The 14,767-nt window shown below is 33.3% G+C and overlaps 2 protein-coding genes across 2 annotated transcripts; one reads left to right on the forward strand and one right to left on the reverse strand.

Moving 5' to 3' along the window:
• The first annotated feature begins 304 nt into the window (after nt 1–304).
• On the forward strand, nt 305–5,846 carry LOC105338740 (high-affinity choline transporter 1). The gene is made up of 8 exons (XM_011443978.4): nt 305–718; nt 1,567–1,674; nt 2,027–2,182; nt 2,819–2,967; nt 3,435–3,581; nt 3,746–3,875; nt 4,339–4,556; nt 4,835–5,846. Exons 1-8 carry the CDS (start codon nt 559–561, stop codon nt 5,402–5,404), a joined length of 1,638 nt encoding a protein of 545 aa, XP_011442280.3. The 5' UTR covers nt 305–558; the 3' UTR covers nt 5,405–5,846.
• LOC105338851 (uncharacterized) lies at nt 5,447–11,994 on the reverse strand. Its single transcript, XM_034468687.2, has 8 exons — nt 11,940–11,994; nt 11,041–11,212; nt 10,425–10,582; nt 9,501–10,220; nt 8,861–9,016; nt 7,511–7,679; nt 6,413–6,570; nt 5,447–6,084 (listed from the first exon to the last, which is right to left on the reverse strand). Exons 1-8 carry the CDS (start codon nt 11,986–11,988, stop codon nt 5,447–5,449), a joined length of 2,220 nt encoding a protein of 739 aa, XP_034324578.2. The 5' UTR covers nt 11,989–11,994.
• Between the last annotated feature and the right edge of the window lie 2,773 nt (nt 11,995–14,767).

The following is a 14,767-nucleotide window of genomic DNA, read 5'->3' on the forward strand; positions in this document are numbered from 1 at the left end:
CTCTTTATATTTCTTTAAAAGAAAAGAATTATGTATTCATAACTAAAGTCTATAAGACCGTCTGATCTCTACAAATCCAAATTATCTATTTTTTTTAATTGACGCGCTCCTCCAGACTGCTTTTATATATGTAAATATGTTCACATATTAACTTGTGCGTTTTCTACCATTAAAGGATTTTGAGAGAATCAATGAATTGAATGGAATTAAACTAAAAGATCGATGTATAAAAAAATTATTGTTAATATAAGCATGGTAAGCTTACAATCTAACTATTTACACTGCCATTGGTTCGTGTGATTTTGCACAGCGGTATTTCCATCGAATACTTATTTACCTACACAGACCTACTCCCCTTTCTTATGGAGCTTTCCCATCTCTTGTGCTTTATTTTGTCGCCTGCTGTTGAACAATAATACACCGGTGACTGGGTCAACATCCCCGACGTTAATCCAGGTCGACGTCGAGAGTTGCATTTTTTATTGTTATTTTTCCCCAGGGAGTAAGGTGCGCTCTCGGTCGTCTGTTGCTGCAGGAATTCAAACATAAAGTTTTAACATGGCGGTGTTCGTCGAAGGATTGATCGGCGTGATCATCTTCTACATCATCATCCTGGTCATTGGGCTAGTCGCCGGACGGAAGAAGTCGAGCAGCGCGGACTCCCAGTTCCTGGCAGACAGGGGACTCGGTCTCTTTGTCAGCAGTTTCACCCTTTCCGGTAAGATTGTCACTGAAGATGACGAACATGCAGTAGACATGTTTGTTACGTCTTGACAGAATTTTCAAGCAGCTATGTTGTATTATCGGGCAGACTTCAGGCTTCATGCAAGATCATGAAGCAGTCTTACACTGTAGTTAAAATTTCTAAAACTTATTGTGCAGTTCTGATTGAAAATTTCTATAAAATGGAATGCTATTAAAATGTGTCTCAATATTACGGTGATAATTACAAATTTTAAGCCTAATTCTAAGATCTAATGTAATTTTATGAATTACTGAAATTTTGACTGACTTAAGTCTAAAAAGGCCTCATGATCCCGCGGCCAGAATTCTTTGCAATTAGAAGTTTCTGGACATAATAAATTAAGCCAATTGTGATGATTTAAGCCTTAACAATTTCATGAAATGATGATGAGTATTTGACCTTTTTAATTTTGTACAAAGTTTGATAAATTCTTTCGAAAATTTTTACATAAAAAAAAATCATGAACCAAATGGATGCTTCTTGCTCCATTCACTGCAAAATGGTTGCAAAATTAATCGTTGATATTTCTAAGGTCAAGGTCATGTGTAAATAGGCCATGTAAAGGTCGTAAGGACATGTATATGTATGATTAGTTAATTGTGGGCGCTCTTTCAGAGAAAAAAACTCTCACCAGAAAGTCATGAACAGAAACACACAACATTCATAAATAGCAATTTTACAAAATGTCAATTTGAGACTGTTTCCCCCATTTCATGTAATTGCTTGTGAATGTTGAATAGTCAATAGCTACATTACCGGTATCAGTCCTATTTTTCTGAATAATGTATCATTATACGTGGAAAATTGTTGTTTTTTGTCAGCAACCATGGTCGGTGGTGCCTATATTAGTGGGGCGGCTTCAGAAATCGCCACCAAGGGACTCGTGAACACTGTTGCTCCCATTGGATACAACATTGGCTTGGCAATTGGTAACAAAGTGTTTATCTGCTTTAGTAAACCTTGTTTAGTAAACACATATAACCAATATTGCTACATGACTGATTTTTTTGTCAATGTTACATTTCTATCAAATACCATGTATATACTAGTTCTGCAAATAAAGACAAACTTTCACTCGCCTAGTAACTCATTGTAAATATCTTAGTTTCTCCTATGCATTAATATATGTTCATATATAAATATACATGGATGATGATCATTATAAGCAATTGCAAAGGTCATGATTAGAAATAATCTGATTAACAAATAATCTTTTCAAGCAAAGATGCCCCCATTAGTTTGATGTAAATCAAAGAATGAACGTGTCTAGGTCTTTTGTAGCTGGGTTGGTGTTTGCCCCCAAGGTACGACGGGAAGGCTACGTGACCATATTTGACCCACTCCAGCTGAAGTTTGGCAAAAAAATGGGAGCCGTTCTATTTTTCAACGAACTGGTAGCAAACATCTTCTGGGAGGCGGCTATACTTGGGGCTCTAGGTGATATAAAATTACCACAAGATTGTACGCTTCAGTAACTAATAAACATTATTGTGTTAATGGTAAACACTTAGCAATTTTCAATTGTTAATGAATCCATAAAATTGAGAAAAATCGTAAATGGTAAACAATGATTTTATTAACTTACTTGGCAATATACGAAAAGGAATTGTTTGATTAAATGTGGAAGACAAAGCGGTTAAAAAGAACTCTTTTTTCAAGATAAGTTACAAAATATTTTGCATATATAATTTGTGGGGTTCTTGACTTTCAATGGAAACTAAATATTCTGTGTACCAAACTTCTATTATAGTGTAACTTTTTATGCATGAGTATTCACCTGATGTTTTTATGCCGTAACATAATCATATAATTAATCGTCTTTCCCCTAAAGCCAGCTATGTGTATGCATTTTGTTATATAGCTTAAATGTACCTAGCTCTTCAAGTTCTTCCATTAAATTGCTTTTAGAATTTACCAAGAGATCGTATACCGTTTAATGTAACTCAGATAGATCTATGTTGATAAGAAATTTTCTTAATTGCTAGAGTTTTTGTTGCATGATAATTTTAGAGTATTGATTATATTCTACTCATTTTAATATTTATTCTCCTTGGTATTTGGTATAAAATAAAGGAGCGTCTCTGAAGTCGATCATTGGGTTGGACATGAACGTGGCCGTCATCACGTCTGCGTGCGTCGCCGTTGTCTACACATTCTTCGGCGGACTATATTCTGTAGCGTATACAGATGTGATTCAGCTCATCTTCATTGGTGTAGGACTTGTAAGTAAAAAGACGTACAACTCATGCAAATATAAAATTTGAAGAAGCACACATGAGTCATGAGAGAGAGAGAGAGAGAGAGAGAGAGAGAGAGAGAGAGAGTCGCAGTCGCAACTTGGCTTGATATATTAATATTATGATACATTGTTTGAACGTTAGTTGAGTTATACGTTACAAAAATTAACATTCTTAAAGGTGTTCTGTAATTGTTTTCTGATAACCACCCAAAAATATCTTAATAAACTTAATAAATATATTATTTGTTATTCAACATAGATTTGTCAAAGTGCGACATTAAATTTAACGTCGCCTCAACGTTCATATGTAACGTTTTTTCAGTGTCAAACAACGTTGCAATTCATATCGTTTTGCGATAAGTGATGCTATATATATAATGGTCTTAGGCTTCAGAGTAATTCGTTTTGATTACAGGCAAGTGAAATGTTAATTATCTACGCTTCTTATAGATTCTAGCGCTACCTTTTGTTTTCACGAACAAAGCGGTGGATTTATCCCGAGTTGAGGGAAAATGGTTTGGGACCGTAGAATCTGAACACGTGGGAAGCTACATTGACACCTTTGTCATCGTTACGTTTGGAGGAATTCCTTGGCAGGTAACGTTACTGACGTACAAGATTAATGCATTTTATTACGGTAATGTACATTTTCAATAAAGGCATTTTAGCAAAAAAGACGGATTTTCCAAGTAAGGAACATACCGTATATGGTCCAATGCAGTTATCATTGGTACTAGAGTGTAATTATCTGTTTGTTTAAGTCGTACTACCAGCGAGTGCTAGCCTGTAGAACCCCCTCGTTGGCCCGCAATGCCACGCTGATCTCCATCATCTATTCCATGGGTCTCTTTATCCCGCCCGCCCTCATTGGATTGGCGGGAGCTTCCGCAGGTACCATTATGTGCATGTATATTTAAAACTGATCATATGAAATTCATATATTTGTATTAAGAAATCTCTATTATAAGGAATTTTGATTACCTACCCTATCTCTCTTATCTCTTTTAATATGTTAACAAAGAATCTTGGTTAGATAAGGAACTAATTGTGAAATATGTACATCTACTGATTCCCTCTACTTACGGAATCTTAGAGTTGTGTCAAACAGCTGTGTGACGTAGGCCTGTCTATTTCATTGGAGGCCACTAAGTCATACCCACTAAGCGTCTGGCTTTTGAGCGAAGACAACGCAATCGGTGTATATTACGCTTGAAACCAACGTTATTTCACTTGATTTGACGCAAAAATAGTTACATCCTACTGAAAGTCCAAGGCTTTTTTTAAAATGGTTCTATCTTAAAAGGCATATTACAACATAATATAAATGGTGGATATTTTTGTTCATTACACATAGACTGGAACGCTACATCCTATGAGGGCACGTTACCTTTAAGTGAGACCGACTGGGAGTCAATCCTTCCCATGGTTCTTCAGTATTTGTGCCCTACGGCGGTATCAGTTATCGCCCTTGGTGCCATGAGTGCCGCCGTAATGTCGTCAGCTGATTCTATCATTCTGGCTGTTGGCAGCGTTGTGGCCAGAAACATTTACCAAAACATTCTTCGGCCAAATGTAAGTATTTCCCAATGTAGTTAAAAAAGCTTACCTAGAGTATTAGTAACTAAGATTTTAACTGACAGTAACTTATTTTATTGACAATTATAATGGGTGAAACAAACAAGATATATAATATTATATATATAATTCAAACTTATTCTGGTATTTGCAAAAAATTAAAATCATATTCCAATATCTTTCAAAGTAGATTTTCATATAGTTACCTATAAACCCATTTAAGATTATATCCTAGAATTATATTAAGCAAACTTGGATTTAATCAAATTTTGCAGGCATCAGACAGGGAGATTGTTTGGGTCTTTCGTATTTGCGTAGTTACTGTTGGCGCACTGGGAACAATAATTGCCTTGACTGTTCAGAACGTGTATGGATTACTAGTATTGTGCGGGGACCTCATGGCCGTGGCTCAGTTCCCTCAACTCGTCTGCGCCCTGTGGTTAAAGGTGGGAAACACCTACGGAAGCTTGATGGGGATGATTGTTGGTCTGTTGATGAGAATTCTTGGTGGAGACCAAGTCCTCGGCATCCAAGCTGTTATTCATTACCCATACTTCGACCCAAAGCACAATAAACAGATCTTCCCCTTTAAAATTGTAGCTATGCTTTCTTCTTTGGCAACAATCGTGATAGTGTCCTACATTACTCATTTTATTTTTAATCGAAATTATCTATCCAAGAAGTTTGACATTTTTAATTGTTTTCAAGATCAGGTGGAAAAAGAAATTACACCTGACCAGCATGAAAATTCCGTAATGTTCAGTTCAGTAAATAATGAACATTCCAGTGAAGAAACTGTTAAAGAGAAAGCAAGTGATGCCATGTTGGATAACACTGATTTATAGACAGGGAATATTATCTATGAAAATAATAACAGTAAAAATGTCTTATATCAAATGCTCTCCTTTAGAAACTGGCAATACTCGAATAACCTCAACAGTATTATCATAAAACCAGCACGTGATGTGTATATTGTCCACGGTGAAATAGTACAACTTTTCCTGGTTTCTGGTGTGAACTGGCCGCGGATCTTCGCTCAGGATCGAGGTAATGGTTCTCCCTGCTTCCGCGGAATTTTGGAGGAACTTCAACACAAAGTCTGGATCTTTTGCATCACGTGAAAACATCCTTAGCTGATTTGTAGCTCTGGGTGTGAACGTTACTTCCAATTTAGGAAAGGCGGGTTGAACTATCCAATCAGGTGATTTCAGGTGTACATCTTTTTTATTGTCACTATCATTTTCTTCATCACAAAAACAATTTTCAATACAACTTTCTGGTGGAATTTTCTTGTGTTTTCTTTTCTTTTTGGTCGTCGAATCTGTTAAGTCAGTATCAGATCTAGACTTCTCTTCTCTGTCTGTACCGAGATGGTCTGTGTGATTATGAACACTACTGTCGGAGAAAGATTGCATATGATCAGTCAACAAAGGTTGCGGTGTATCGTATTCCGGAATGTATGGTTTGACGTCAAGTATAGGGGTACCATCCAGCAGGTCGATTCCACTCAAAAACAGGGTGCTGTCTGTAAAAATTATACATCTGTTGTGTTCCGAATCACTTGATGAATATTACAATGAATTTATATGCAATTGAAGAAAAAGTAACTATGTTACAATTATTACTAAACATGTAGTATAATATTTCATCTTCTTAGCCAGGGTTTTTTGGCTCGCTCCGATCCCTATAGACGGTTTTAAGGGGAACGGAGTTGACCGAGAACCCTTGTCCAGTGAAGATTAAAATTTTTATTGTTCTTTGTTTTAATTTTGAATGACAATAGTTCTTATTAATACGGATTAATAATTAATAATGTCTAGATACATTGTATAAATCTATCGTTCTTGTTATACCGTCCACACGGTCCAGTTTAGCCAGGGAGAGTCCGATGGGATTGGGCCGGTGCGGGGACCTTGTGGAGAATAAGCCCACTTTCCTGCCGCTTAACCTTGGTGGGCAAACTTTGGACCGGACGAACTCTTTCTCGTTTTTATGGAATACAAAAATCAACCTAAATGAACAGTAATACTGGAAATAAGATTTTGATTGCAGTTTGTTAATAAAGAGGAAGGAAAGGTGTTGACCAGGAAAAAAACCCCAGCACATCTTTGACAAAAGAACTTTTGTAAGTCGTCTATTTTATCAAACTTTTGTTTTACTAAACTTATCATTATTAAACTGTTGTTTAATAAAACAGGCGAAATTCACATCCTACAAAATATTCTAAGAACGGGAATGTCATCGCTCTTTTCCCAATTATATTATATATTGTATGATTATCAGTAATACTGATACCGTTCTAAAATATCACCAGTTACATGAATATTGTAAATTAAATCCCCGAACGTTCAGGTGCGACCATAAAAATGACCAAGGTCTCGTGGCGAAATGAGAGATATGTAATCCAGAATCAAAGTTATGTTAGAAAAAAATCACCTGTAAAAATTCTCCGAAATTCAAAAATTTTCATTATCTCGGTTGAAACCAAATCCGTTTGTTTACAGTTCGAAAATAATCAGTTATTGTGTCTTTAAATATGTTCAAAGGTACTGGTTTAAGTGAATGGTAAAAAATATCGAAAGCTGCAGGCCTTGTGCAACGTTTTGTAACCTCAAGTGTAACTGGATTAAACAATGTTCTTATATGGATGGCCATGGGAATGCCTACATTTATATGTTTGGGACGATAGAAATTCCTTTCGTTTATATTAGGTGTAATACTAATGAAGCGCAAACAGTCCAAAAACCAACAAACAAAATATGAAGCCATTCAATGGTAATTAATAACATCAAGTTAATGAATGACAAATGCTCGAGGGAACTATGAACAAAATAATTAAAAAAAAAATTTTAGGGTAATTTTTCAATTTTTAATCATGAACAAAAACCTCTTCATTGAAAAAGAATACAGAAACTCGCAGCAAAACGAAGCAACATTTTAGTAAACCTTACCAGACATGAGAGAATTCCTGCAGCCCCTCTAGTGTATACTGGGGGTTGTTGACCACCAGACGGTCCAGAGTCAGAGTACCGCGGGCCTGGGGGCAGATAGAGGGCTGGCGAGGTGTACCCCTCTTGTGGCAAAACAGCGAACTCATGAAACCTATCGGCTTTATTTCTCCTGCAAATAGATACATTTAGGAGTGCACGGGCATTATTTGGTGAGAATATGGGGTTTTTTGCGGGGCAGTTTTTGTGTATATATCATAGACAGCTGTGGAAACCATTTCGCTGTTTATTCTAAACTTTAATTAAGGAATCATTCTTCGAGTTTTATGAGGTGAACATTTTGATCGGGTCATGGTCAAATCCAATAAAGTCCGAAGTGCTTTAAAATCTATTTGATCATGTCCCGACCGAAATTTTTATGACACCTCATAATAGTTAAAGAATTATTCCTTATTACTGATATTTATGTATTTTTCAGCAATTCTACGATTAAATATTAGAATACTGACATATCAATACTAGTGTGATTTAATTATGCAAACCCCGCTTGCACCCCAACAATAAGTCATTTGAATTTATTGGACTGTACATTGCAAAATCGATTCGTGTTATGCATACAAAGACACTGAAAATATAAATATATTGCAATATAAGTATTTTAACATATATTTAGATGTTTTAAAATATATCAAATTAACAGAAAATCAAAAGTACCTATACTAATATCTACTGCAGAATTTTCTCCTCATTTCTTTAAAAGAAACCCGATGTGTTCAAACAGCTACTGATAGAACTGAATCATAATCTCATCATTTTTTTAAATTAAGTTTTCCCTGTATAAATGAAGGCATTTCTTAAAAACTTTTCTTATTCACTTATAAACTATATGAATAACTGAAGAGAAATGAAGGAAATGCATGTGAATACACATAAAAAATTGTTGACAGCACAGTTAAAAGATTTCTTGAATTAAATGAAATATTTATCTTTAAAAAGCTTTACGTTACTGTATCTGTTTTGCTTCAATTATTTTGAATGTGTGTATTCCTTTATTTATTCTACAATCTGAATGCATGTACATATGTGATAGTGTGTCGGAAAATATATTATTTAAAGGCATGAATTATTACAAGAATTGACCTCCATACCGTACTCATTGATTAGAAAACTTTAATCTTTAAACTCTTTTCAATATCAGTTCGTTAAGTTTTCACATATTTTAAAATAATATTTTCCTCATACATTTTTACTGCCAAAGTGTCAATCAAAACAGCGATAGCTATAACCATGATTTTGTATAAATTATAATCGACCTGCTTAAAAAACACATCGACAAGACGTAAATGTACCTACCTAACTTCTTCGTGAAGCAATACCTCACACATATTAACTTATTTTTTGGTTCCAAGTGCTTATGTAAATTTCTACATGAAGTTTTGATAAGGAGAGTAAGCATTTTAATAAACAGCGTGGAAACACAAGGAAAATTGACACTACGAAAGCCCGATGCAGTCATTTATTAACACCCCCCTCTCCCCGAAATCACACGCCAGGAAATGGGATACAGCTTTTCACGTATGAAAATGCCAAATTAATTCTTTATCATAACATGATTTTTGGTTTTTTTTAAAATAAAATTTGCTCGATTTCTACACATGTACCAAAGGACCAAAGGAATATCTCAATAGGATTTTTTTCCTTATTACTATGTATATAAGAAATCCATCCCTCATGAATTTCTGTTAAGAAAGCTCAATTGTTTCCAATTACTGGCAAGACTACCATTACTATACCTTGACCTTTGACAGTTGTAGGGACTATAGAAAATTTTACAGTTACTCTAATTAAAATTCACTGATGCTGAAAGTCTTCAATATTAGATAACCTTACAACGAAAGCAAGACACTAATTAACTTGTTGAACATATATTTATTTCAGCAATTCATTTAGTATATTGCACATTTTTATTTCAAGAATCCAAAACCCATAAATTATGGAGATTTGAGATGCTCAGCATACAAAACAGGCTGGATTCTAACAATTTCTGCCAAATCATCATCAAACCAGCAAGTCACATGCATTACATCAACAGTAAAATAATACAAACTGTCTCCACACTTTTGTCGTCGATAAATTGATCGAGGATCTTCGGATAAAATTGATCTAATGGCATCCAAAGCCTCTTCACCAGAGTTTAGGAATTTCAATCTAAAATCACAATTTTCTGCAGTTTTTGAAAACTTTTGAAGTTGAGACTTGGCCCTGTCTGTTATTGAGACACTTAATTTAGAAATGGGTGCCTCAGAGATCCACTTGGCAGATTTTATTTCTGATTTCTGTGAACATGTAATTGAAGATTCAATTTTCAAATTCTGACTTGCAGATGTCTTATCATCAGCTGCATGATGTTCTTTGGAAATATCTTCATTCTCACACCTACTCTGTTGTTCAAAGAGTTCTGTACTTTCCTCAGTGTTTACTGGTGTTTTGTCATTATCCATTTCCTCAGATAATGGTTGCGATGCAAGTTCCAAATTTTTTAACTTTTTCATTGGACTTGCAGTTTCCTGAAACTCATCTTCTTCATGACCTAGAGTGCTAGGTCTTGGTATTGTTGGAGTAATTGGAGAATCATACTCGGGTATATAGGGTTTGATATCCAACACTGGTGTACCATCCAGCAGGTCAATGCCACTTAAATGCAGTGTATTTCCTGAATAAAATTACAATATCATTATTTAACCAACAAAATTGCATATTTGCTCCATCTTCTTAACTGGTATAATTTATGTATACATGAATATCTATAAATATTTAATGAATAAAAACATGAAATTTAGTTTTTGGAATAGTTAAAAAAATTAAAACTCTTAGTAAGCAAGCAATTTTTGGGTACTTAGTACCAAGTATATTATACCTGCAACAGATTCCAGCTTTGCCAGAGTTAATCCAATTGGATTTGGTCTGTAAGGGGACCTTGTTGAAAATAAGCCAACCCTTTTCCCATTTAGTCTTGGAGGTTTCACTTTTGCTTTCACATACTGTGCATTATTCTTGTGAAAAACAAATATCAACCTGAAAATAACATAATATGAATGTGACATTAGTATGACTGAGAAAAATATTCATGTATTCTGAAAATATCAAAGCTCAATAAAAATTATCCACACTCAAGAATATAGGGTAGTAATAAAAATAATAAGCACAACCCAAACATAATTACTTATCAAATATTTAAGCTTTATTATCAATCCTGATTGGTAATTAACTGTACTGGTACTAAGTTACTGTGGTTTCATTAATTTTCGTGGGGATCAATTTTCGTGGATTTTCTGAAAACCACAGTTTCAAGGATTCGTAATTTCGTGGCCAATGATCCTATCAATACAAAATGTTAGTTGGAATTGAACTTCAATGAACATTTAATTTCATGGATGAACTTAACAACGAAATCCACGAAAATTGGTATTCAACGAATATTGATGAAACCACAGTATATAAAGATAGTACGATAGAAATCAGTAATTTTTTACCACACATGAGAGAACTCTTCTAGTCCTTCCAGTGAGTGTTCTGGATTTGTGAAGATGGATTTGTCAACTTGAAGTGTCCCTCTGGCAAAAGGACATACTGAGGGCTGGCGAGGGGTTCCATTCTTGAAGGTGAACAAGGAATTGATGTAACCTACTGGCTTTACTTCCATATCTGTTAAAATTCACAATGAAATTAAACCATGTACATATATAATCCCATGTGTCTTTTAACAAGTATTACAGAAATTTACAAAGTATATGTACAAAACCTAACTGCATATTGTGTGAAACTGAATGAATAAGTAAATTTTGTTGTTAAATTTAAATAATCCAGTATTCTCTGAAAATGTCAATTTTCAAAATATATTACCTTTTAATAAAAAATTTATGTACAATTTAAACTGTTCATTTTGAATACCATGGATAACTGATATGTAATAGGATGGGAGAAATAATGACGGACCAGACCGGGTTTCGAACCCAGGCCCCCTGAATCTCTAGTCAGGTGCTCTACCAACTGAGCTATCTGGCGCTGATATTCGCACCGGGCTGACCGTCACAGATATTTTATATAATGATCTTAAACAAGTTTTTATATATATATATATATATATATATATATATATATATATATATATATATATATATATATATATATATATATATATATATTTACATGTATGTTACAAAACTACACTGGTCAGTGGAATCAAAATATCTCGTATTCCTATCAGTCATTTCAATACTTTGATTATTGGTTATAATTTCAGCTTCTGAAAGGTTGTTATTTCACAATTAAAAGCCGTACAAAAAATCTAGGGTACATAAATATACAGTTATAATGAATGGTATGAGGTCAAAGGAAATGTTTATGCATGTTAATTTACACATTTACTGACCTTGTTTATCATTCGATAACCACGTAGTTTTAAACACTTCCGAGACCATGATCGAGGAATTAAATCGGGCTCAGAAAAGTGCATAGCAACTAACGCTTTGGAGTATGAATTTAATTTAGAATATTCGAATTTATTGCAAACATTACGCATATCTGGTCGTGTATAGTATAACAAGAATCCAGATAAATCATGTAAAAAAACAATTACTGCGTTGGAAACCTACAATAGGTAAATTTATCATACAAACGGTTTGTTTACTCTTTAGTTCGAATTACCTCAACATTGTTTACAAGCACTTGCTGGCCTACATCCTTTCGGAAAATTATTGTGAATAAACATTCTAAGTTCGTGTCATTTGCGTAAAGCATAGATTATGCTTCCAATTTGAGGCTTTTATAACAGTATATCATTTTTAATTTGGACCTATCTATTTTTATTTTTTAACTTTAAATTTACTGTTACACACATTAAGCCAAGATGCATAACTGACACGTTTTCCTAGGGTGTAAAATCAAATTGCTGTGCATATCTTATAACTATTTAATTAAAACAAATTAACTTGATTGAGAAATCATATTAATTTATTAATATAACGAAATATTCTTAAAGACCACCTATTCATTATGTATAATTATATAGTTTAAATGTGATATACTAGTAGATAAGATCTGCTACTTTCAACAGGTGTTTGCCTACTGTTTTCAACTGGGTCCAGATTGAGTCCATAGAATTGGGAAAATTGACATTTAAACTGTTAAATTTGGAAAAAAAAATAAAAAAAATTCAAGAACTACTGGTTTCATTATTTTGCTCCAAAATATAAACAAAAGTGAACAAAATAGCTAGATTATTGCACTTAATTATCAGTAAGGTTGAACAATGACTCTATTGACTTTAATACAAAGATATTTTTCTCTTCTTTTTGTCTTCAAAAAAGTTGCACAAAAGGTCTTGCACTGGGAAAATATTAATAATTTTTCAAATGGGAAAAGGTCCGGGAAATGGACCCAAAAATAAGCCAGGAAAACCCCTGTTTCAGCTAGCTCATATTAAATTTATTAAAAATTTCAAAAAGTTAACAGATATGGGCCATTAACATTTATAGACAGCTTTTATAGTATGAAGTTTTACATTCTTTAATATTTTCCTTGACACCTCATATTGATTTCAAAATTTTTGGTTGTTCATAGATAATAGGCTGTTTTTTTTATATCAAATATGAATTGCATTTTAAAGATAATTATTAAATTTTCAATTACATATATTACCTATCGATAACTAACAAATTGCATTGTTCAGAGTTCAAGAGTAATTAAAGTAATATATACTCAGCATGAAACAATACCAAACAAACAAAATTATCAGTCTATCAAAGTTTGTCATATTTTCTTGACTACGGTACATTATTTTTTGACCTCATTGTCTGCAAATTATTTCAGGTAATAATATTTTAGAACATTATAAAGCTATTTTTCTCTCTGGCATTTCTGATATTGATGTATTTTTTTCTCTCTCTGGAATGCCTGATACTGATGCATTTTTTCTTTCAATAATCAATTGTTACTCTGTTTAATATATTTTTGAAATATGTAAGGCGGATAGAAAATCATAGAAAAACTACTACAGTTTTTTAGGCCTTCATTTATTCTAAACAGCTTTGATGTAACCAATATTCTGTGTTTCTATATTTTATTTGGTTGGTGGTTATATAAAAAATGGTTAATCAGAATGATAAACAAGCTAGGGATCCAACATAACAAAATAATATTTATGAGGACGACAGATCAATTTATTTCTGCTGAAGTGATTTTAGTGAAAATTTTATATGTGATAGAGTTACTAAAGATATATCCAAATCAATGTAAAAATAGCATAAAAATTGTTTAGAATTTTAGTGGGGACCGGCCATTTTAATAATTGTTTGAATGACATGTACTTGGCTTTTTCAATTTTTGTGAGAGAAAAAATAATGTTAAAATATTAATACTTATATGATGATCTTGATTAAATATCATTCAAAAAATAACTATATTATTGACTTCATTTTTATGGGGGAGGGGGGGGGGGGTGCCAAAGTGTGATGTGTTGTTATTTTTCTTCAAATTTTCATTGAAAATACTGGGCAAACTCTAAGAAAAAGGTTTATGTACATATTTTTGAGGTTTATTTATGAAACAAAATATTTATTAGAGTGTACAATAAACATTTATTTTTATGATTAATGTTCACTGGCTCTAACTTTGAAAACTATCAATGTACTAGATGGTCATAAATAGCTAAAGCTTTATATATATATATATAAAACTCACTACAAAACTGACATCCCCTATAGAAATATGTGCAAGATAAATAATGTTGAAAAGTCTTAGCATATTTTAGCATGTTTAATTGTAGCAAGCTAGTCAGCCACTACCCTACATGTACCATATAAACTGTGTTTTGATAAATAACGACTTATAAATATTGCATCATAAGCAATTTTTCATTAAGTTGTAGTGATTGTGACGTCGTATATAACATTGAGAATTCGATGTTTGTAACAATCGCATCTTTTTGGTGTGCAGTATATGTGTGCGCAAAGCAAATTAGGTCCATCGCTCGTCCTTACATATATTTTGATTTACAAAAATTGTTTTAGGAATATTTAGTATATTCTTTCTATGTTGGACCTTTTTTTAGTCTTTGTCATTGTTTACACTAGGAGATGTAGAATTAGGGGATCAATTTTATGGAACTTTATATATACATGTACAACCAAATATCAACAGTTAAACCAATATTGATATCTGATTATTTCGGTATTTTCCATTGAACAATTCAGGTACAAT

Source organism: Magallana gigas, chromosome 6 (assembly GCF_963853765.1).
Source record: "Magallana gigas chromosome 6, xbMagGiga1.1, whole genome shotgun sequence".
Classification (NCBI taxonomy): domain Eukaryota; kingdom Metazoa; phylum Mollusca; class Bivalvia; order Ostreida; family Ostreidae; genus Magallana; species Magallana gigas.